This window comes from Cyanistes caeruleus, chromosome 8 (assembly GCF_971803275.1).
Source record: "Cyanistes caeruleus chromosome 8, bCyaCae1.hap1.1, whole genome shotgun sequence".
Taxonomy (NCBI): Eukaryota; Metazoa; Chordata; class Aves; order Passeriformes; family Paridae; genus Cyanistes; species Cyanistes caeruleus.
Genome location: NC_141708.1, coordinates 28865970 through 28890613, shown reverse-complemented (window position 1 = coordinate 28890613; position 24644 = coordinate 28865970). Strand labels below are relative to the sequence as shown.

Sequence of the window (24644 nt, the reverse complement as noted above, 5' to 3'; positions counted from 1 at the left end):
ATATGTGTAATCTGTTTCAATTAATACATCCAGGAATTCAGATCCTAATTCTTTATGTTGTCAGCCTATTACTGTAAGTACTGTAATTTAAACAATTAATTTGATAATATTTTGCATTTCCCAAGCAGGAGGAGGAAGACTCAGATGAAGACCATTCTCAAAGCACCCATGAGTTATCATCTGGTCCAATGTCTTGCTTTCCTGTTGAAGAGCACCTATGTTACTCACAGGAGGAGAGTGAGCCTGCACATATTTCACCCCTGGATGAAAAGAAAGTTTACAGGCAAACAGCTTTGTCTATGTCCAATTTACATGAGGCAACAATGTAAGTTCTCTCTTTTTTCCCCCTGAATGTTTTAAAACATTTTAGACTTTGTGAGTAAAATATGAGCCTGTAAAAGAAATATGAGCCACACCTGTTGCATAGGTATGTTCTATACCAAAGGAGTGATTCAGTGCCTTCTTATGGGAGAGAGGAGGCAGAGGAGATTCATTGTTTGGGCATCATACTGGTGGTTTGAGCTGTTTATTAAAACAACTTTGTGCCAACTTTTTGTCTCCAGGAAGAGAAAGGTAACTTGCTGAAGACTGTGCCTTCCAGGAACACATAGGTTCTCATAACTTAGGGGATGGTATCTTTCTTTTGTGTTTCGATTGGCATGTCTTAGATGCATAAATGAAGCTAACTAGACTTGTAACACTATGGAGATCAAATAAAAATTACTTAGATTTCTATGTAACTCAACTATGTGTACAATAGTTTGTTCATAAATGCTGGGAAGATATTTCTGTGCATTTTGTCATTATGAAAAAAAAAAAAAGAATGAAACAATTACCAGGAGCAAATTCATAACAGAATTTTCTCTCTGCTTAAAACCCTTACTCTCTGAACACTAGCTAAAACATGGCCTCCAAAAATTTTGCTTCTGGGTACCACTAGCACTTCCACTGCATCACAGTAATGATTGGGAACAGCTGCAAATAGGAACAGGGCTTGGATGTTGACTTTAATTCAGTTACAGCATTTCCTCCTGTGAGATACTGAGCCCCTTCTACCCCATTAATTCCACAGGGAATTAAGGCTAGTAGCAAGTATCAGCCCTGAATGCTTCTCCTCCTCTGTTGACTAGAGTCTCTGCCTTCCCTTTATTAGCTGGAGTACCAGTAAAAGGGCAGGAGTACAACGGTGTATGGAGTGTGACGGAATGTCTCAGGGCTCTGGTCAGTGCCTGCCAAAGGCCCAGAGCAGAAGGTCTCTGCTACCCAAATCCAGGGCTTTCACAACCCTCCCAAGCACCAGGGGGGTTCATGTTCTTGTCTATGTTTCACAGGCCCGTTCTGCTTGAACATCTCAGAGAAACAAGGGCTGATAAGAAGAGGCTCCGCAAGGCTCTTCGAGAGTTTGAGGAGCAGTTCTACAAACAGACAGGAAGGTAACTCAGCAGCTCAGCAGAGCCCTCTCCTTGTCCCCTTTGGGTCCTGGGCAGGGGTGTTTTTCTCAGTGAGGGTTGGCACTCTGGGCTGAGCAGGCCAAAGGGGCTGCACCTAAGGGCTGGAAAATACCCTGGAAATGTCTGGTCTCTGGAGATGTCCATCTATATCTCTACCTAATTCCTTCAAATTGTGGTCATCCGTGAGGAAAGACAGGATTTGGGGATCTTCCAGGACACACCTGTAATGGGTATAAACCCCACCTCAGCACTGGATATTCCCTGAGCTGAAGGGAGGCTGATAAAAATCTCTTTCTGAGGATGTCAGTCTGCAGGGACAGTGAGGCATTTTTAAACAGACATATTTTAAAACCCGAAGTCACAGGTTTTTTTATCCAGAATTAAATACTGACCATTTTTCACTCTGTTTTTCTTCCTCTTCATTTAGCAAACCTTTTTGTTGAAAACCGTGGTGTATGTGGGCACTGGTAATGGTTTTCAAAGCACTATTATGACTTCTCTGCATATTTGAGCATCAAGTAGTTATGCTTCCACAGCTGTCAAGAAAGTTATCTGGTATATGAATATTCAGTATTTTAAAAATTATTTTATTTCTATATATTAGAACTTTTTAGTCCTGTCAAAATATCTTTAGTCATTTACAGTCAGTAAAAAAACCCCAATCCTCACCAGTTGTTGCAATTAATTTTTAAGACTGTTTCTTCTCTTACTCATAAAAAATGATGATGCTTTTATTTACTTTTCATAGGAGTCCTCAGAAAGAAGATCGGGTGCCAATGGCTGAGGAATACTCTGAATACAAGCACACAAAAGCAAAAATCAGGCTCCTGGAGGTTCTCATTAGTAAGCATGATATTTCCAAAACGATTTGAAGTGAATGCAATGCTGTGCTATTGATCTCTAGGAAAAAAAAAAAAAAATCCAAGCAAACAAACAAGTAATGAAAAAGAGAAAGTAATTTTACAGGTCTTGGTCTGCTGCACAATTATTTGACACACTGAGATTTTTGATGCACTTTACCAGTTATAATAACTGTGATGAGAGAGGACAGCAATATGCAAGATGGGTGAGTGGACTATAGAATATATTTTTCCTTTTGAAAAAGCCTTGAAGTGCACTGTGAGAATGTTAAGAAATTAAAAGGATACTGAAGTAATGTAGATTCTCAGTTTGGAGAACTGAGAATTGCTCTAAGTGTGAGGAAATGTTCTGCAGGTTTTTAGTACATCTTAGTACATGCTAACGTGCCACACGTTTGTTTCCAGAATTAACATGTATTATAACTAATTAATAATGTTGGCTATCAAGGTGCTGATTCACTAGGTTAAAAGAAATGAATTAAGGCGAGTGAAAGAAAAACTCAGAACATACTCTAGCTGTCAAGACAGAGTGGCCATTCAATTCCAGTGGCTTCAAAAAAAGGTACACAGGAAGAAGCAGTACTAGGAGTAGAGCAGAGTGATGCTGCTTATGCAAGAAAAGGCCAGAACGTGATGCCAAATGGAACTAGTGGTGTTATAGGAATAAGAGAAAGTGCTTGGCAAAACAAAATAGCTACAGGTGGCTGAGAAAAGGTGGAACAAATGTACTGGCTGCTGTCCTTTACACTAGTTCACAGGACCTGGCTCACAGAATTTAAAAGTCAGTAAATAGATCAACTACATGCTAATTTTGATTTCTCTATTAACCTTTGCACTTTGGTTTGCCTGATGCTATAACATTCGCTTCTCTAACTACCAAAGCTCGTTTAGACGCATGCACTTTGTAAAATGTTGAAGTACTTCTTGTGTTATAAATTGCCACATATATATATATATATGAAAACAGGACTAGATTACTGCATTATGCTAAGATATTTTGGATAGATAAAGTACATGGTATAAAAGTGAGTGTCACAGTTATCCGATGAGGACTGCTAGACTTTTTGTTTACTGAGAATAAGGTTAGAAAAAGTTATTTTTCCATTGGAGTTACACGTTTCTTAACTTTCAGAACACTACACTTCATAATATTAAGGAGAATTGTCACTGTTTGTGATAGGCCATTGGTGTGAAAAGTGGACTAGTAATAGAAGGAGTATCAGCAGGTTTCGTACTAGAAATGAAAAGCAGGGATTCTGGGAAATTCCTTGCCCAGACAGAAAGAAGGGAAGAATTACTTAAAGAAAAAAATAAGGGACTGGAACCAGTTGAATCATGTTTAGTGTTTTGCTTTACCTGTCATTTTGTATTGACCACATAGTATAAGCAAGCTGTTTTCTACCTTGGTAAGAAGATTTTGATTTTATAAAGCTTATTATGTACCAACAACGTTTGTATTTATCTAGTATGTAATGGCATGATTTGGAAAATGTACACATCTTCAAGCAGTATGGAGGAAATAATATGAACACTAAAAAAGGAATTTTTTATTTTGCAGCTGTTTGTTGTTTCAGTTACTGATTTAATACTTTATAACTTTTATGAATCAGAAATGGTCTTCATAAATCTGTTTTAATTAAAGTCATCTAGAGCAACAGGAACAGATACAGAGCTATTTGAAGTTTACAAACTACATCTTTGATAAGGGAAAATGATTTAATGACATGTATACAATTGATATTAAAATGTAATCTATATATTCTATATGATTGTATAATATTTTATACAACAGTACAAATAAAATATTTTTCTATTATATTTATTATGTCGAGACACAGTTTCTGTTTTCAGTTAGCTAATATAAATAACATAAATAACACTGTCAAACAACACGTTGGAAGTGCTGACATTTCTAGGCTCTGAAATTCAAATCATGCTGCAATTACAACCTTTCATGCTGTTCAGTTATCCCAGTACTTGTTCAGTAGTTAAAATGAATGCATATTTAAACACCATTTATAAGCCGTTATTTTTATTTTGCTGAAGCAGTTTATATAGGATTTTGTTATGTTTGGCAAGAAACAGAAAACAATTTTTGCAGCATCTAGGTATAAATGGTTGCCAGAAAGAAATCCAGGACTTCTAATCATTTAAAGCATCGGGGGAACAGAAGGGAAAGAGGGAGAGAAGAGATCCTAAGAAGGCTATTGGAGATTTTGAAGACTAGTAGTTGCTTTTGGTGACAGCGGCATGTGCATGCTTCTGACAGAACTGTCTGACTATGGAAATGGGCAACAGAGGTTTGAAGGCTCCTAAGGAATGAAGGAAGTTTTAACGTCCAACACTGATATTGCAGGTCTTGCAGCTGGGATCTTTCTTTGCATTTGCAGTAGACAAGCTCATTAGTTGGTGACCAGTAATTTCTGCAACTGTGCCAAGGGAGAGATCCACAGGATCAGTGTAAATTACTTCCAAAATAACATCCTGGGCATGATGGTAAACCATGACCCCATCTTCTTCATCGCAGGTCAGAAATTTGTTATCTTTAATATTTAGCTGGGGAAGGCGCTGCTTACAGAACTCATCTCCTGGTGACCCCACGGGGGCAATCACGAGGATGACGTAGTGGTAGGCTGTGTACATGCAGTAGAAGTCTCCAAAGTACAAGTTAGTATTTGGGTTGAAGAGTTTTTCAGCTGCAATCTCATACCTGTATCTTCCATAGGGTGAATCTTGAGGTGGCTTCCCGGTGTTAAACTCAGTGTTGCAGCTAAAGAAGATGCCTTCCAGCTTCCCGCTGATCGGAGAGCCATGGCTGCCACTGTTATCCTTAACAGAGGGCTGCATAGCATTCCCATGATGCTCTCTACAAATGAAGGACTGGTATTGTTTATTTTGTAACACATGGGAAAGAAAAAGTGGAAAGTTATCATGCTGTTTGGAAAGAGGACTGAAGGGACACAAAGGAAAACCATTAAACTGAAAGCTGGGGTTAATGTCATAGTCTTAGGACCAAGAAAATCAAGTGCAATCAGACTTGGGAAGAGCTAGAATAATTCCTGCTCAAGGGGAAAATTTGCATTTCCAGCCTGCCTTCTCTGTCAGCTGTCATATGTATCATATGTAGGCAAAAAAAAAAAAAAACCAAACAAAAAAGCCCCTAAATCACAAATGTCTTTAATTAGCTGATTTGTTCAGACTTCCACTACATTTCTAACAATAAACACATGTTGAATATTGTAAGTCAGTCTTCCTATGCTGAATATACTGTTTGTTAATATGTATTTTTCGCATAGGCAGTATAAAGTTCATGTAGAAAACTGCCAGCGAAAGTTATTTCTGAAGGATGCTTTTCAGAGAGGTTATAGGAAAGAATGTACTGTCTACCAGTAATTTTTGTCCCCAAATGATCAATTCAAGTCTAATTGGTTTAGTGCAGGCTTCAATCAGTGCAGAGCTGGGCACAGAGAATTAGGCAATTTGGTTAGTTTCCACGTTGGTTGGTATCCAGCTTCTGCAGTCAGTAGTCCTAAGAGTAAAAAAATACTTTTTTTTTTTTCCCCAAGCTTAGCTCAATTTCATTCCAGTGAAAATAAATGTACAACAAGTAAATTTTTAAAATGCCAAATCCCATATTATGTTCAGCAGCATTAGGCTGTTAAACTCAGTAGAATACTCCAAAATACCCCATCTAACCCTTCTTAGCCCCTGGGATTTTATGTTATAGCAGGGCAGTCCCCAGGATTTTTGCCCCACACAGCTCTAGAAATGCCCCAGTAGCAGCTTTAGCTTTCTCTGCACATGCAACCACGTGATACCTGAAAGGGAGCCATCCTCTTTTGTAAGTCCTGCAAAACACCATATTTGCTAGGCACCCTTAGAATAAATGTCTTTATACTCATTGACATGACAGACTAAAAATACATGAGACTGTGGGGCTGGAGATTCTTATATTCCCCTCTTGCTTTGCTTTTACTTTTTTTTTTTTCCTTTTGTCTTTCTTTCCTTCTTTTAGGAGAGAGGAAGCTAACCAAGAAAGACTGTTCTTGATCTGCTTTTAATCTGCAACAGGTCTATATAAAATAGTGCTGTGTGGGAGAAGGTTTTGCTTAGTTAACATGGGAGGTAGCAGTCAAAGCAAACAAACTCAGTGTATACATTACAAAACAGCTCTAAATTAACTCAGTAATATCTCCAGCTGTGATTATTTTTTCATTACCTGTAATTTCCTCAGCAGCACATCTTTATTTTACTCTAAGATAGACTTCAGAAGTTTTCTGAGCCATTCAAATACTATCTACTTACTGTCTCAAGCCTTACTTCATGAGACATTGATTGGAGTGGGGGGTATAATTAGTATTTTATGACTGAAGAGATTACTAAGGAGAAAAGAAAAAGAGGTGGAAAAAAATAAAAAAGGTTGAATGAGCTTAAATGACCACCTGAAACCTCTGCAACCTGAAAAGTCAGGCTTCATTCTGAGAAAGTAGGTTCCATTTCTGTGGCAAGATACTGACATCCAGTGGCCAATTAGGCTAATTATAGGTCGCCCTTTTGGGGGACCTGAGCTGCTTTGTGGTGCTCCCAGCCCAGTAAGCTGCAGTGACTCAAACACCCCTTCTGAGCTCTCACCTCAAACCCTCCATTTAGGGGATGCTGCTTTAGCACCAGGAGCAGCTGCCTGTGTGCCAGTACTACCAGAGCTTTTCCAGGCTGTGATGATACCAGAGGCCATTGGCAGGCACGGGATGACAAGGAATTTTCCCTAACAGGAAGCACGTGGTTAGGGTTTTTAACATAACATACAGATGGATATACTGGGGAGAGATTAGCCCTTGTGACTGTTTAGTCTATTGCTGTTCAAAAGAGGTGACAATCAGCCAGTTCTGGTACTGTAACTTTCCACTGACCTGGTAAAACACAGCTTTTTGTCTCCAGCTCACTAACAGAGGGTAAACAAATTCATCTCTAGCGGTGTTGCACCAAGAAAGAACTTAACAGGAGGAAGGGGAACAGACAGAGTGCAATCAATTAGAGTCACATTTGGCAGAACAAGCTATACAAACCCACAGCTATAAATGCACCTCAGTGGCAATTTTTAACACTAATGAACACAAAGGCAGATGCACTATGATTACATAGCTGAAAACAAAGTAACATGAGGATCAGAACAGCACAGGCATTTCCCTTCTGTGGTATCCAGCCCAAGATGACAGCAGTAGCTTAAGAGGGCCTCAAAGAGCCTCAGTAACTGCAATTTATTCTCTACCTCCACTGAGTTTTGCAGCTTTGTCCCTATGTACAATAAAATAATTCTTCCAAGACACAGACGGAGAAGAGTAAGCCCATGCTCTGCAATATCCAGTACACTCTTGGAATAAATCAGATACCAGTGACTACAAAGTGGGAATGTTTCCAAGCGTGGTGTAGTCTGTTCTTTGAAGCTGGATTACCTTGAGTTGCTTAAAAAACTTTCCATTCTAGGCAGGTACTGGTGTGACACACATAAAACTGAAATTATGTGGCCCATCAGGAGCCCCATCTCCCCATGAATATTAAAGATGCACAGTCAGTGCTGCAGCCTTCCAACACACTGCTTACCTCTCACCCATGTTCTTTTAACAGGAGAAGGTTACCATGTGGGGCTGCTCCTGCTCACTCAGCATACTCCTTCTATCAAAAAGCTGCTTTTTTTCTTGTACTGACACTTCCAACCATGCGTGGAGGGCACACTGGGTCTCCAACAGAGCAGGGAACCTACCTCCAGCTACCCTATTTTTCATTCCAACTGAAGCACGGTGTCGTAACACTGTCTAAACATCGTGCCCTCTCCCTCCTCACATGGTCTGTAAATTAACACTCAGATTGCAGAGTCTGTATAACCGCATTTGGGCATGGAAATGGGATGGTTGGAGAGCAAATATTTGAGATGGAACTCTTACATGCAGGCAAATGCCTATACACACTGTTGTACCCTCCTACTCTCAGTCACCTCACTCTTAATTTCTCAGTACAGTGGAAATATTTGGCTACTAAACTCTCCATTGTGATTACAGATGCTTTAATCAGGCTGGAGGCCCAATGAGTACCTCAGTTTCTGCTTCAAAATACAGGCTTTTATTGCCTAATGGAAGTGCTGAGTTAAGCAAGGTGAAAGAAATGAGTTGTATTTGATTCTTTGCCTTCCTCAGAATGGGTGATAAAGCATACAGACATCGTGCTCTAGCATTAGCACAGCTGTGTCTATTTACTTATTTTCATTACTCCTTTAATTTGCCAAAGGACTTTGTATATGTTTAGTTTCTTACCTGATATAATCAAAGTATTCTTTGTGCTGATTCCGATAAAAAACAGACAGTTTAAGCATACGGCCTGCAATCACTTCAGCTTTTTCCAATAGCTGTGTTAGGTGAACTTTTGAATAATCTGGAAAGGAACGACAAACTGCTAGTACAGGGGGCAAGAAAATCCAGAACACTCTCCAAAAGCCAGACACATGCAGACTGAAAACTGGGAACAGAATCTTGGTAATACACATCACATCCCAGTTTTCAACAGTGGCAACAAGCAAATCAAATGGCAGGAACAGGTATTCGTGACTCTTCCAACTCCTTCCTTATGAAGATTATACAAGCCTACAGCAACTTTCAGCTCAGGATTTCCTATGTTAGAGCTGGTTTCCCTATATTTGGGACTGCAGTGTAGCTCAGGACTGCAGAGGAGCTCAGGACTGCCCTCTCTGCCTGCTATCAGTCGACAAACCTGGTTGTGAGCCAACAACCAATGACAGAACTAACTGTCACAGCTAACTAACTGTAACAGCTTGCTTAGGACCCAGCTTAAATGGCTTCAAAACCAACATGGAATTCATAGTGTGCTTGCCTCAGTCTTCAGCTTTCACACAGGCATGCACACTGGCAGCAGGTCATGAACATCCAAAGGAGGCTTTATAAATCAAAGACAGGTCAAAGTGACTCTTGAGATGGAGTGTTGATGGTGTTGAGGCTTTGCAGCATGCAGAGAAGGCAGAGCAGCAGAATTTCTCAAGCTGTCAGGGGGCTGCCTGACACCTCTTCCTTTGCCCCACAGGTGCTGGTAGCCAGTGACAGGCACACAAGTGGCCCTTTCCTGGTCTAGGAGAAGCACTGGTGCCAGGCACAGCACCCTGGGACAGCTAAGCTACTGCATGAGAAAAGGGTGGTCCAACTGCCTCTGCTTAACGTGCCAAACCTCAGCACATACAAAGTCTAAAGTTTGAATTCCACTTTCTAGGGATGACTATTTAAGGCTACCAGCAATCAACACTGGCAGGTGACCAGCCCAGTCTGGCAGCAGAGCCAGCATTAATTGACTCCAGACTGTGGAACAAGATCCCTCAGCAATGTTACCTGCAGTGCAAAACTCGATGATTTCACTCCACTCTGAAACGACGTAATCACCATCGACCTGTTTCGAGGCTGTCTGCACCGCTACCGTGTACTCTGTCCTGGGGCTCAGGAACCAGTGCCCACGCACTGTCATGGGCAGAGGAACAGCCTTGGCCACCAGCTTGGTTGGTACGTCCTGACAGAAACAAAATGACAAAGGACACACAAGTCAGCAGTGCAGCTAAACAAATCTACCACCCTTTCCTTCACAGCTTTTGCAGTGTAGTCCCCAACCCCTGGATCTTCACTGCAACTTGAGTTTCTTCCCACAGCTGGTACAGCAAAGTGAGCAGTGGTGTAAGGCCTGTTCTAAGAGACATGGGGATAACTTGCATATATTAATGAATTATTGGTTCCAGTGACTGTAGAGTATTACTATTATATATATATAGCCAAAATATATATTTCAGACTAGAACCATTTGTGCTTACTGAGAACAAAGGTATCTTAATGTAAGAGCTTCTTGTGCTCTCCCTGTTTTCTTTCAGCCAATGTAATCAAACAAAAACCCTCCTGCTGTCAATCAGTCCATCTGCACTGCTGCTGCTACCTTCCAAACTAAATTTCAACAGGCAAAATTAAACACATTGCAGAATAAGTACAGCTGGTACACATCTTTCAAAATACCCTTCTGTACAGGAATAGCCAGAAGAAGCCAAACAGCCTGTGCCTATCACTGAACCTCTTGCTTTCCCTTCCACTGCCCCTTCAGATCTCTGTTTTGCTCTTCCAGTATATCACAGCCCCAGGGTGCAACCAAGAAAAATAGCTGCTTGTTGCAGTTTGATATACTTGATTTCTACACTACCAAGATTTTGGTACAGACCACAAAGGGACAGAAAAATTGACAAACAGGACAGTTTATGCTAGAACTGTGGGGGAAAGCACTCGTGATGGAGCTGAATGGTTCTCTGTACCTAAAGAGCTGTGATAGAATGAGAGATATTTACTATTGAATATTCACCAGTAGTAACAGAGTAGTAAGACAGCTGCCATGTGAAAAGTGGATACTTTAAATGACATCCTTAATTGTCCACCCATAAATACTAGTCCACAATCATCTACCTGTAAATACTAGCATAGTAGTCCTTTAAGGAAAAAAAAGAATAGAAGGGAGATATTTTCTGGTCATGATCTCTAAGCAAGATCTGAAGGATTTTTTTTCCCCCCTTGTCTTCTATTATGGAAAAAGATCTTTCTCCTTTTGTTTTCCTATCAACACAAATTATCTTCAGTTTCTGCATTAAGAAACTGTAAAATTAGCAGCTTGGGATATCATAAGAATTGATGTAATTGAGTGAATGCAGGGTAGAATTTTGTTGTCATGATTTCTCTTTTGCCAATTTTAATTTAAATCAAATAATAGTTGGGTGAAAACTTTATCTGAAAAGGAGACAGTTGTGCATGCTACAATTAATAATATGTAGGGAAAAATTACAGAAAAAAAAAAATAGAACACCAGATGATATTTAAAACTACCACTCCAAAAGGCATCCCACTGGACTGAGTCTACTACTGCTAATGCAGTCAGCAGGTGCCACAGTTAACATCATTGTTCTTCCTGTCACCGCTTCTTGGGTTATGGTAAAAACAGCTCCCACCTGGGTCACACTCCAGTGGCAGCTTTTTCCCCATTAATTTTGTCAGTTTTCATGTAACATTAAAAGCCTTGTTGCCCCCAGGTGTCAAAGCTTTACCTTCCAGCTGTGCATCAGCAACCTCTTTTAACCACACCAAAAAAGGGGAAGACTACCAAAATAAAAAGAGTAAAAAGAAAGAGGCAGACCACCACATTAAACTGAGGGGTTTATATCTTGTACAGCTGGAGAGGGGGAGCAGATGTGGTGCTTCTCACAGCTCTAATCTGCTGGTTTTTTTCCTAAGCAAACACCACTTTCTTTTTTTTTTTTTTCTTTTTTTTTTCTGCTACAATGCAGAGGAAATGTTCAGATGTTCACACTGAGGTTCCTCTGTGGATTCTCCACTTCTCCCTTTCATCTCTCTTCTGCTCAGTGCTCATTCCTGGCTGAGCCACCAAAGATGTGCAAAACAGGTACTATGCCAGCTCAAGGAGAGCCAGGATTCTAGAGTGGCAGATGGCTGCTCCACTACCAGCACCCACTAGACAAATCTAAAGGTACCTAGATAGCAATAATTTCTAAGAACAGCCTGGAAGCTTTGAATAACTAAGCAGCAAGATGTATGAGTCACTCTGCTCTCCTTTTTGGGAAAAGAGGCAGCTTTCAGTCTTCAACTTTCTCCCATTTCATGTTACCCTTCCCTTTGCCAGGTTATTTTGTAGAACACATTGTGGGAACTCAGCACACCCAGATTCTAGTCCCAGTTTATCTAAATATTTGAGTATTTTTCTTACTACATGGGAGTAATAATATTTACATATTTTAAAAAAGAGATGAAGTATGCAAAATGAATTGAAAAGAAGACAAAATCTTATTACAATTCTAGTCTTTGCACATCACTACGAATACAAACCTTCTCTTTCGCAGAGATGATGATGATAGTAAAAAATAATAAACCTTTATGCACCCTAACTATGCTGAATATACTTTATATATTTATCAACAGAAACAGTATTGGAAGGATGAATCATTCATGGATGGTCTCCCAGGTGCATGAGAAAACAAACAGCTCCCTTTCCTGAGGTACAGCATGGATTTATCAGGTTAAGCTTATATCCCAAGTAACTTACAGCTATCTGAGCAAATTGATACTTAAAGTGCTAATTCTGTATAAGTCAGAAAATGAGCTGGTCCTTTGCATTATCACTGTGAGAGAGATGGGCACTTGTATTGCTTTACCCTACCTGGAAGCTAAGTAAGGATGAATTCTCCTTGCACATGCATCTGCAGGGTGATGTATGACTCCTAGGAGTAAATCCCAATGCTCTTTATTGTATCTAGGCAGTAGGGCTCCCTCTTCTCTCTCTGAAAAGCTCTGCTAGGACAAAGTGCAGTGCTATCCCTCTCTTTTATTCAAAAGCTTTGCTAGAAAGTCAGTGGATGGGTGGGGACTGAAGTAAGTTCCCTGCTGTGAGGATTGAGCCCTGAGTGCTGCAGCTGCTGGGCTATCAGCTCCTGCTGATGACCTTCAGCTGGGTAACTCCTGTGGCCAACCGTAGAGGGAGGAAGGCTGCTCGTCTTGAACCATACCTGGGTTACACATTTGGAATATGAGCACTTCAATTATTAACCAAAGGTCGTCGTAGAAGGTGTGTTAAAAATTGCTTAGTACTAAAGATGCATGAAAGTGAACACCCAAGTGCTCTGGAACAGAGTTGGAGTATTCAGTCTGTGCTTTACTATTGTCCACCCTCTCTGCTCCTTGGATCTCTGTCACTCAGGCTTGGGAATAAAACCATCCAAAAATTACATGCAAAAAAATCTTAACCAAGTCACTAACAAAATTAGTAGCAAGCAATTTTCAGTTAATTCCAACAAGACATGCAAATTATTCATCATTTAATTGATGATGATTTTACTTGCTCATTCTTAGAAAACCAATTACCTTTGTCCTATGACTAAATACTACTGCACAGTAAAAAACTAAGGAATTGCTGAGAATCACAAAATAAATCTAATAGTTTATCTTTATTACACTACCAATATCCTTTTCCCCCTATCCATTTTAAGTCTAGTCTCATCACTGTGATAAAGATTCTGAAGTGTATGTGGTGTTCACTCTTCTAGGATGGCTCTACTTTTCACAAAAATAAATGTTGCAAGTATACACCAGTCTGCACATGAATGAAAAACATGTAGAATAATAAAAGAAATGAAATTAGAAAGAATCCATCTCACTTTAGAGAGTATACGTATTCCTGCACTTTAAAATGGGAATTTCAATTCAAAGGCTGTCAGTCCAAAATTAGTAAGAGTAAGAAAAAACTACTTTATTTGCTTTTACAATTAAAAATGGGGAAAAATATATGTCTATAATAACATTATGTTTAGTAGTGCTTCACACACTGGTTCCTACCAACTGCAACACCCTGGCCAAACATAAAATTCTCAATTTCAGGCTATAGTAAGTGATTTTTCGTTACTCTGAATGCATATGTTACTTCCAGCCAAAAAAACAACAACAAAAAAGGTCAAATAAGAAAATTATTCACATTACATTAACAGAAATCTCATGGAAAATACTCTCATAATAAAAAGCCTCAGAGAAATTGGCGGGAATATTTTCTGTTTATCCCACTGGCTTAGAAACCAGCAGTTATTTAGGTGCTGAGATAATTACAGCCCTTACATTTGTTTGGACAGTTATTTGTGCCTTGGCAAACCTTATATTTTAGATAATGCCAACATTATTTTTAAATTTGAAAAATGTTCTATCTCATTCCATGTTTCTCTAGACATCTCAGTATTTCAACTGTTCTGAGGTCAATGCAAATTTTGCTGGATTTGGTAAGTACAGATCCTGCAATGCCTTCAATATGTTCCTGCACCAGAGGCTTGAGGAAAGAGGCCAGATGAATATTCAGGTCACAGTGCTGAGTGCCGCAAACTGAAATTGCTGGAAGCTTTCCTGAAGTGCATTAGAATTCGTGGCTCTTCTGTTGAACTGATATGTGCTGCTCTCAGGAGTCTGTCACTGAACAAGGACAGGCAGAGAATACACACATTTTGTAAATAATGATAAAGAACTAGTCAGGAATAAAAATGGCAGTCTTGCACTACATTAGAGAGGTTCCAAACGTGCTTTTAAATGAAACAGAAAATGTAATGCGCAGTTCTCTGTGGAACAAATGTATTTGTGTGTACATGCACAGAGGCTGAAGGTAGAGAAGGTACTTTGAGTAAATCAAAATTCCATGAGATTAATCAAAACCCACCTTTTCTGGATATCCAATTCCTGTTCCACATGGCCTGGCTTTGAAAGGTTAATAAAACACAGAGATTCATCTGTTTAAAAATCAAGTATTTGTGCCTTGATTTTTAAATTAAAATTACCTTGTGTTTGAATTTGTTGGAATTCTTGTTTTCTTTCTTGTTGAGATCGATGAAGTAATGAGTAATGCGATCCTTGGATTTAGAATCCATGTCCCAAGAAATCTTGAAGGAATCACATGTGATGTTACTTATTTTGATGTTGTGTGGGACTGGAAGCTCCTCCATCTCTGCAATCCCACTATCTTGTGATTTATTCCCTGTGTAGAAAATAAGCACGATTAGTTCAGTGAAGGACCCATTTGATCACTGTTTTGTGTGCTCCAGTACAAGCACATCCCTGAACAGCCTTTCACAAAGGCTCAGAGGGGCTCCTCAGGAGCCAGTGGGGTACAGTTATGCAAGTCTGGATGCCAGAGATGGAAAGCACTGGAAAGGGATGAAATTCCTTGGGTGAATAAGCACTAATAATATGGTGCACGGAATAGCAGGGCACACAGAGTGTCTGGCATCACCACAGTGTTTGCAGGCTGACAGGACAAACCATCTGAAGCTATCAAGTGCTCCGAGGTTCATTTAAGAAGCCAGCAATGCCCACAGTTAACATAATGGCCCTATCAATATCTGTCAGCAACATAAACACAAGCAGAAATCATATCCATCCTTAAATCATTTTTTAAGCATGAAGCACAGCCAATCTCTGCAAGTTTTATAGATGGTGGATACATATGGACATATATATACATTTTAAAAAGCAACTTCTTTGAAATGAAACAATTACCATTTTGATGAGTCACAGCAAAAGGGAAACACAAGAAAACTTCATTTTCTGTTCTTTTTCTTTCAGTTTTCCCAGCTGAGAATGTGCAGTTTTCTTGGGAAGTTATTTTCTAAGTGCATATGGGAGATGGACAAATGACCATTGACCCCCCAAAAAATCACTGGTTCTAAATTTAGGTCTTCCCTTAGTTCCCAAGGCAACTTTATAGTTCAGTGTTCCATGAACATTAGAACTCAGAAATGTTAGGTGTTCTTGCACTTACATAAGACCCAAGCCAAAAGTGGACAAATGGAACAAAACCAGGTAGCTGAGAAAAAATACTGGGTAAAAAAGGAAAAAATCTATATGATGTAAAAGAAGAAGTAAAGAAACAGAACAGAGAAACAAATGAAAATTGAACATAGATAAGGACAGATAGAACCAAAGGAGAATACAAAAAGCTAACATCTCTATAAGAAAGAGAGGAAAGCTCCTAAATTCTGGCCAGATGAAGAAGATGGGAAACTCATGCAGGGGTGTGAGGCATTGTTTTGTCAGAATCATTCATAGTCACATCTAATTATAGAAAAATATAATCTTTATATTTTCATCATAACTGGTAAAAAATGATTAAAAAAATGAACTCAGAGGTTCAGTAGTAAAAGTAAAAATTTTACTTGCAAAACATTAGGAACATTTCAGCCATTCAACATACCCTGCCAGAGTTATTCCAGCACTTCGATGCAGGAATATTACTGTGGGTCTGATTGTTCAAAATTCTACTCATAGATACATGAAATTCAATCACAGAATCTGCAAAATTCATAGATTTCCAGCTAGTATTGTGAATAATGTATTTTTACTGACTTCAAAAACTAATACAACTATTTTTCTATTTTTGTTTTATTTTATGCATTTACATCCAAAAGGTTTTCTATTCTTCAAACATTCTATTGCTTTTTTTTTTTTCTTTTCCCTTTTTCAACTAATACCAAAATCAGTTAGTGCACGGTCTAGCTCAAAATGCCCCCCTATTTGTGCCATACACAATGACATTTTCAACAGCTGCACTGGCTGCAACATACTTAGAAATACCAGTCATTACTGAGAGCTTTCTCTTATGAAAGACATGGTAAGTGCTTTTCCCAACATGACATTTCAGAAAGCCAGCAAGGAGAAAATGGCACTGCTTTCTTTTGCAAGCAATTTGTATTTGAAAGATGACTGAAAGCTCTGCCAGGTACACTGAAAAGGCTTTGTATGATTGGCTCTTCCAAAAGCAAGGCTCTGTATTTAAGCAGAAGATGCAGCATGGCTGCTGAGGTTTTCAGAGCTGGAGAGCTAGACAGAGACTCCAGCAGACTGTATAACATCCTGAACAGACATGCAGCCAGGAAATCCAAGCCATAAATCCACAATACCTTAATGTGCAAATTATTTGCCTAAAAATGAGCTTCTGTACTCTATACCCAGGGCCTGAGTCGTGTTACAAACAGCCAAGGTGGTTTAAGCCTCAGGACACATGCAAAGCAGTAATGACCATTGACAAGAAGTAACAGAGAGAAAGAAACATTTTGGAGAACACCAATGGCAAAGAGCAAAAGTGCTTCTGGAAATAGGTATCATTTTCTCTGCATTTCTTGGTATTAGTATTTGGCACACATCTTCAGATATCTTCACTCCCATTTTTTAAAATTTATTTGCTTTTGAAGTGAATAAACAGCTTTAAGTAAATGTCAAGCAGAAAATCTCCAGGAAATTTTTAGAGTTAGGGTAGGGGCTAGGCTTGAAAGAGTCAATGAGCCTACATCTTCAGGAAAACTGGGGCTGGAAAAGGCCATCCTGGCAAGGTCCCAACATTGCTGCTCCTACATCTTTGTGATCTGGAAACCCATGGTGCTGGGGTTAGGGGTAGGGTAGTGGTTAGATAGAAAACTAGGTGACACAACACACATATTTAGGGGTAGTATAAAGACTACAAAGAAGACTAAGCACACCTAAAATGCCAAGCTCCTGAAGAACCTCCATATCTAACACTGGCCTTTCTCCCAGGACTGAAAGTTTGCTACAAAAAAGAAAGCCCAGAAAGCCCAGCAGTGATTGTTCTGTTCACCCAAACCATGTCTGTCTGTGCTCAAGCACCTCAAAGCAGCCTCCAGGTTGCTGCGATTTTTTTATGGTGGGTGAGACATCCAGAAGCCACTTAGTGAATTGGGAAAGACAAAAGCACGGGGAAGCCCTGGTGATATCCTGCAACCAGAAACTGGGAGGAAAGTCAGTGGGACCGTGGTGACGCTGCTTCTGTGTCAATATCCCACTACACTGATGTAATTTCACCCATCAGGGCTGCTGTCATACAGGAGAGGGTGTTCCAAGTGCTGGGTGTATTGTCTCTGGGAATACACACATTAACTCCTGCAGTTAGTTCTGTGAGGTGTCAGCTCCATGAAAACCAAGGAATGTGATGAGAGAAACGCAACTCAGGTTCATGAGCCAGAAATAAGCAAGGCAAGACTGTACTCACAAAGTACAAAATTAAAAGCTAATGCTAGATTCTTAATACATTCTGGGAAGATGTCTGAAAAGTAAAATATGTGTAGATGGAGATGAGAAGCAATTTCTGAGACCCTGAAAAGATCAGGTTTATATCTATACAGCTACCAACAGCACATGTAATAAACACACTAAAAGCCAAACAAAATTTTATAATATGAATCACATTTTTAAAAAAAATCTCACCTTATTCAGATTTTAAAATGCATGCACTAGGGAAATCAGTATGTGGTTTTCTCAAGGTAACAATTTCAATACAACAAGAGATATCAGCTATGGTATTTTGAAGTAGGAATGTTTGATGAGAGGGGATCAGTGTCTTAAGAGCACACAGGTACCATGACATAAGAAATCCTCGTATTAGACATGGATGCTGACAACTGAGAACAACTCATTTACAAACAGGTACGTCCATAACATGAACAGAGAAACCCTTACACCTGCTGAAATACAAAAGTTTCTACCTTTTCTTGTCTTGATAAGTCAGCTGATAGGTTATATATCAGATCAACAAAGGTAAAATATTTTAATTACAGAAATCTGATATAGACTGACAATATTTAAGTGCTGTAATTGAGACTGAATTCTCCAATTTACTGAGAAGGTATTTAATTTCCTCAAAAATTCAGTACAAGGGAGAAAACTTCATTCTCTATAACCATCAAAAATGACAGGGAAATACCAGGAAATTACATATTAGCTGCTACTTTAAATTTTACTAAGCAAAAATACAGTCTCATATTTTTCCCCTGTGCTCTGGAATGAATGGCTTCCTGTCCAACTGCTGCCTATATAGAATTGTTTTACAGAGCCAGGACAGTATGTCCCCACCATGCAAATGATTAACCTGAATACCAACATTTCAATGTTCACTGCAATACCTTGTTCAAGAGAGACAGTGAAATCACACAAAGGAAACACAAATGCAACAACACTCAAAAAATTATTAAATCGAGGCTGTTATTTGTTAGGCTATCTAAGTGCACTTCTCTAGGATAGTTGTTCTATTTCAAAGCTCAGTTCTTTATCTGCAACCACAGAACTAATGTTTATGTTTCATTTGTGCCTCTTTTCATGGACAAAAGAAATGAGTGAAGAGTCTCAGATTTTTAAGTGTCTCTGTCTCTCCTCTCCCCCAGAATCTTTGTAAGCTATCTCCCAACAGAGATTTTTTTATACTTACATAAGCATATTTAGGAATATTTTCTAAATAAATATCCTTGTAAAACTAATTCCTAAATTAGATAAAGAGAGAATGCTTGACCCTAGAAATCCTGTTAGAGGGATAAGCCCCTCTAAACCTTCTCATTTCCTCCCCGTTGTCTGATACTACTGTTGTGCATTTTCTAGTAAGAAATGTGCATTATATCCAAAATTTTAAAAAAATAGTTCAAAAAATAGATCATTACTTAACTATAACATGTATACGTGTATTTACTGAGTGTTTTTGAAATGTTCATATGCATTCAGATTCTTTTATTACTTGGTTTTAACAGCTTAATTTGTTTCCTGCTAATCTAGGACATTGACTTCAGCAGGAATATTCCACATGCAAACTAAAGAGAACACAACTGGACTCTGCGAGTACAAATGTGCCTTCAGTACAGGCATCTTCTTCAGCTGAGAATGCCCCCCAAAGACTGCCCACATAAACAAAGCGCTGGGCAATCTCCGGATTGCTTGGTTTCTGTGCTGAAAAATTTGTCTCAGCCCCTTACAAAGGACTTGATTCTTCCTCCTTCTCACACGGAGGATGAATGTACTCCACAAGTGTTGCCGTGATTCAGATCAGCAGCGGCCCGATCCCTCACTCCTGCCACTGCCAGCGAGAGATGTGCAGGCTCCCAGCTCCCAGGGGGCAGGTCCTGCTCTCGCCAAGCCTGGTTTCTCAGTCACCAGGGGCCCGAAGCCTCATTCTGCAGGCTCTGCCACTTCTCCCGGCCGGAGGTGCAGCCGGGGACCGGCACGGCCTGCGGGCCGGGCCGCCCGCCCCAGCACCCTCGGCCCAGATGCTCATTTGCCCTTCAACAAAAGCAGATGGGACTTCAGGGGCTTCGTTTCCTCAAACGTGTGTGTTCCACCAACACCAGGGGCGACACACAGAGCACGTGTGACAAACCTGACTGCTAGCAGCAGCGAACAGAGGTGTCGCGGTAGAGTTTGGAACGTGATTATGCTGTCAGAACTGAAGGGCTTTGGTTTGCCGCTCATTCTCTCAGCAGGCACCGAATGGAACAATATGTTCAATAGGAAATTAAATGTATCTTTACACAGAAAGTTACTATAATTTCATTTTGGTATAGATCCTAGATTCTCGACAGTGGATTTGTTGGGCCATATGTGTTCCTTACAAGTTAATAATAAAACCCAAATATTTCTTAAAAATGACAGCAGAAACAGTAACAAGAAAAGAACCAATAACATTCATCCATATGATAAGACCATAAATATCTTGAATTACACCTGGAATAATTTTGATACAAAATACGCATCCAAATGGATCCAGAAGCAAAGGCTACTCTCCAAAGGATTTTATGCCTATGACTTGCAAAGATGTTTATGTACAATTTTTATGTGATGTACATGAAATATATATATATGAATTTATATATATAATAGATTATAGACTATATATATAGATATCTGTATCTATAGCTATAGCTATATCTATAGCTATATCTAGATATAGATATATAGATATAGATATAGATATAGGTATATATAGATTATATAGATAATAGATTTATATAGATACATATATGTGTGTGTGTGTATATATAAATATATATATATGTGTGTGTGTGTGTATGTGTATATTTATATATGAATTTTCCAGACTCCTGTGGCAACCACTAACACTTTTACTATGCTGAGAAAGACAAAAATACTGACAAAAAAACCATTGTCCTTGGGAAGTGAGTCTCCTCCGGCTCACTTTGCATCCAGTGAAGAGAGGCAGTTTCCTAGATGGGATAATCTGAGTACCTACAGGCAGCTCTCACACTTAACTTTGCCCTGCAGGAATCTAACTCTCTTCAGAAATTAGAGAGGGAGGTCACAGAAGCTAAGAGCTAGCTGAAGTTACCCTTTATAGTTAAATCCTAAATTACATTTGTCAATTCAACTGATTCTCATGATACAACAGCAATTTGCAAGATTTCTGCCAGAGAAAAAAGAAAAAAACATGGGGATAAAAAGTATGTTTTACACTGTAGCAAATTTCTGAACTCTTTAGAAAAGAAATCTACATGTCACTGACTCAAAAATAACCTTTGGTCTGATACTTTTAAAGGGATAAACTTTTCAAGAATAATTTACCTGAATTTCTGTGTCAAATACATAATTTATCCCCACAATATTTTTTTTCTGAAAGCACTGATAGGATCAAATATCTCAGGACCATTTAAGCTTGAATGTAGATAAATTTACAACTTTTTTTACAACTATAATTGCTAACTGCAATTATAGATAAATTTTTTAATAACTGTCATTTAATTAATTTTAAATAAATTTTTCATTTAAGTGCATCATTAAACTAATTCCTTAAAATAATTGTTTCCTCTCTTGCTATTACCATACAGAAAATTCAGATATATCACTGTACATTGTCTTCTGTTGTTATCAGTGAAATGGTCTAAACCAGTGCCAATTCTTCCTTTGATTTTTGACATATCTTTACTTGAAACAAAAATTTAACAATTAGTAACATCTTCACAAATACCTAAATGTTTTGGAAAACTCTCATTGAAATCAATGAGATTTTCTAAATCTAAGCAGAGTTACTCAAGAACTTTGAAAACAAGACTGCAACTATGTACCCAAACTTCACAAACCCAAAGTGTAACACAAACCCTGACTGCAAATCAGATCAATGGCCAAATTGGAAAGGCTGACCTTAATCTTTCACTAAGATTTAATTATTATTTGATATCCTGACATCTTGGAAGTATTTAATATTTATACCTTACTCATTCAAAACGAAACCACATTTTCAGAATGTCAATAGCAGCCAATCCCCTAGACTGAGTACTGAAATGGAAATAGATGCAAGTCACTGTTGATATAATTACCTTTTCTGAGTTCCTCTTAATCTTTATAGATAATTTTGAAGAATATTTGTAGGAAAACTGCATGTCTCTATGCCTTTATAAAGTACTTGGTGTCCCGCATGGTGGGGCCATTATTATTGAATTTTTCCTCTTTTCTTTTTGCAATTTTATTACAAGTAAGTTGAGGAGTGTTAACACAGTAATATGCTAAGACAAACACACACAGCTTCACATAAAATTTAGTTTTCAATGTGTTAAAAATAAATGGGGAAAGTAAGAAAAAGGAGGACTTATTTTCAGGTGAAAATATGCAACTGAAAGGTTGTAAACAACCACGTAGATCCATTTTTTTTCACTAAGCACCAGGAAAACTGTAAGACTGAGAACCCTCTTAGGCTAGAAGATTAAACTGCCATCCATGCTATCATGTCTACTCTACCCTATATCTAAGATATGAAGATCTGTTGAGATCCATTGACCCTCCTATGGTCTAAGGACTGACCAAATCCCTGGGCAGTGAGCTGAAAAGTGCTGGGATCTCCTTTTATGACCCATGAATACCAAAACCAAACAAAGTGAATTGGCCAGATAAGCTAAGACTGAGTGCAAATGTCACCACCATCATCAGCAACTTGTTCCTCATCCTGTCCACTGAGTGACTTCTGTAAGCAAAATCATTTATACCCAGTTCCCTCCAAAGTTCTCAGACTGCTTTTACTAAACATGGCTTCAGGCTTTACTGTACCTTGTCATGTAAAGCTAAACAAGCTTCTCTGCAACCTTCTGTGTAATGAGAGTTGCAGCGTGGCAGAAACTGCACCAGCTGCACTACAGCTCCTACTGGCAAACCACTGGTTTTCATGGCTCAGCCATCAGAGCCAGGCAAGGGCAATTCTCTCGAAATCAAAAAGGACATTATCTCAGGCCACAAACACTAAGCCACCACAGTATTTACTCCTAATTAAACACTCCCATTTTGTTCAGCACAGCAAGCCTCCGATACATGGGTGGTAAGTGGCTCTTCTCAGCATGCGTTGGCTACAAGATACATTTGAAAAACAAATTTTAATTAAAATGTGCATTTCTCAGTTGCTGAAAGGGAAAGAAGGTAACAAGGGATATAAAAGCCTCAAAACCATCATCTTGCTTAATTTAAATGCCATTTAACATGAAAATGAACTTTACAGCCCTTACATATACTAGAATTTGAGTATAATGGATACCTTCAGTTATACAGAATTTCAGACTTGGAATGCAAGTATGTCAGAAACTACTATAAAATCTCTCCCAGATCAACCTACGACATGTACTTCATTCATTTAGCAGAAGTCTGTGTTACCAGGTCTCTATTATTATCTATCTAGTGTGAAATTCTGACCATACTTCAGACTGCACTCAGACCGATTTTGTGGTGTATTTTTGTAAGGATGTTATCTCAGTGCTGTTCTGCTAAAAACCATGAGTAAAATTTTTCAGCAGGCTCGCACCCTGTTGATTCCTAAAGGGGCAGATTTTGGAGCAGCAAAGGATACGAAGCTTTTAATGGCATGAGGATTGTCTCTTCTGGTGAATAAAATGTACAGCTGCTCCGAGACTGTGGAACTGCCTATGTCTCCAGGACTAACAACAAAGGAAAACAGATCTCATAGATGAAGGCACTGACTATATGACCCCAGACAAGTAGCTTGGGGCCAGATTCCAATCCAAGTTACACTGCTCTGGGTCACTGGCCTAATTGCTCCAGTGCTCTTCATCTAACAGTATAATTGAGGCAAAGCATTGCCTTTAGTTTTCCACTGCTTTTAATATTAACTGTGTATTAGAGAAGTGAGTGGCCTTCCATGATTTGTGCTTCCACATATCACTAAACAAAGGAGAGAGACAAACACTTCCATTTTAGTTTATTACTGTGAACCTCATTCATACCAGTGTACCTCATTCTTTGGCTGGCAACAACTTGTGCCATTTTTTGCAGCTGCGTCTTCATCTAAACCAAAAATGTGTTCTCTACTTCAAGTTAAGTCATGTGAGTTCAAATCTAGCAAGATGAGGCAGCCTTGCATTCACATGAGCTTTAATGTGACCTGCCAGCTTGCCTGAAACTGCAAGTGCCTTGATCACACAAGGATTTTTTCATTTAAAATCCATTTCCCTTCAACAAAGGGAAGCCCAGGCAGAAAGGCAAAACTCATCACTTGAAGGGCAGCAGAGAGAACTCAAGGCTGGGGAACACAGTTTTACTAAGCATTTTCCTTGAGAAAGTAGGGCGCCCAGCATGAGTGGGCTTTTGTAACTCTCTGGATACCCTGGCAGTCTGCAGCATGAATGAGCATTTCTTTACTTCGGCACACTGGCAGTTGCTGTGTGCTTTTCACACACATCTCTTGTAAGGAACGGGATTTGGCTCTGGTTGACACCAGTTTGTGCTTTTTAGTTGTGATTTGAAATGTATTACATATTCACAATAGTTCAGGAAATTCTACTTTGTAACTTGCACTGTTTTATTTTACATTTAAATTGCATGTATGTTTCAGAGTTGTATGCCTGTTTCAGACTTTCTCTCAGGCCCTGACAAATAAAGGATATAGGGGTTTTGAGAGTCCTTTTTTTGGCAGGAGTTGTTCTGTTTTGTTT

General features: G+C 39.1%; 2 protein-coding genes across 19 annotated transcripts in view; one reads left to right on the top strand and one right to left on the bottom strand.

Moving 5' to 3' along the window:
* FAM13C (family with sequence similarity 13 member C) overlaps positions 1-4129 on the top strand; it is a 118776-nt gene extending 114647 nt beyond the window's left edge. For 10 of the 11 annotated variants that reach the window (XM_086899711.1, XM_086899710.1, XM_086899708.1 and 7 more), the window contains 3 exons: positions 126-325; positions 1332-1433; positions 2200-4129. In XM_086899711.1, the coding sequence (XP_086755837.1) occupies positions 126-325; positions 1332-1433; positions 2200-2323 (426 nt within the window). In that variant the 3' untranslated portion in view covers positions 2324-4129. The remainder of the gene's footprint in view (positions 1-125; positions 326-1331; positions 1434-2199) is intronic. The other variant, XM_086899709.1, reaches the window with a different exon arrangement.
* Positions 3839-24644, bottom strand: part of PHYHIPL (phytanoyl-CoA 2-hydroxylase interacting protein like) — a 126901-nt gene continuing 106095 nt past the window's right edge. For 7 of the 8 annotated variants that reach the window (XM_086899723.1, XM_086899722.1, XM_086899724.1 and 4 more), the window contains 4 exons: positions 14712-14908; positions 9700-9874; positions 8620-8737; positions 3839-5177 (listed from right to left, as the gene is read on the bottom strand). In XM_086899723.1, coding sequence (XP_086755849.1) covers positions 4643-5177; positions 8620-8737; positions 9700-9874; positions 14712-14876 — 993 coding nt within the window. In that variant the 5' untranslated portion in view covers positions 14877-14908 and the 3' untranslated portion in view covers positions 3839-4642. Of the gene's footprint in view, positions 5192-8619; positions 8738-9699; positions 9875-14711; positions 14909-24644 lie in introns of all 8 variants that reach the window. The other variant, XM_086899721.1, reaches the window with a different exon arrangement.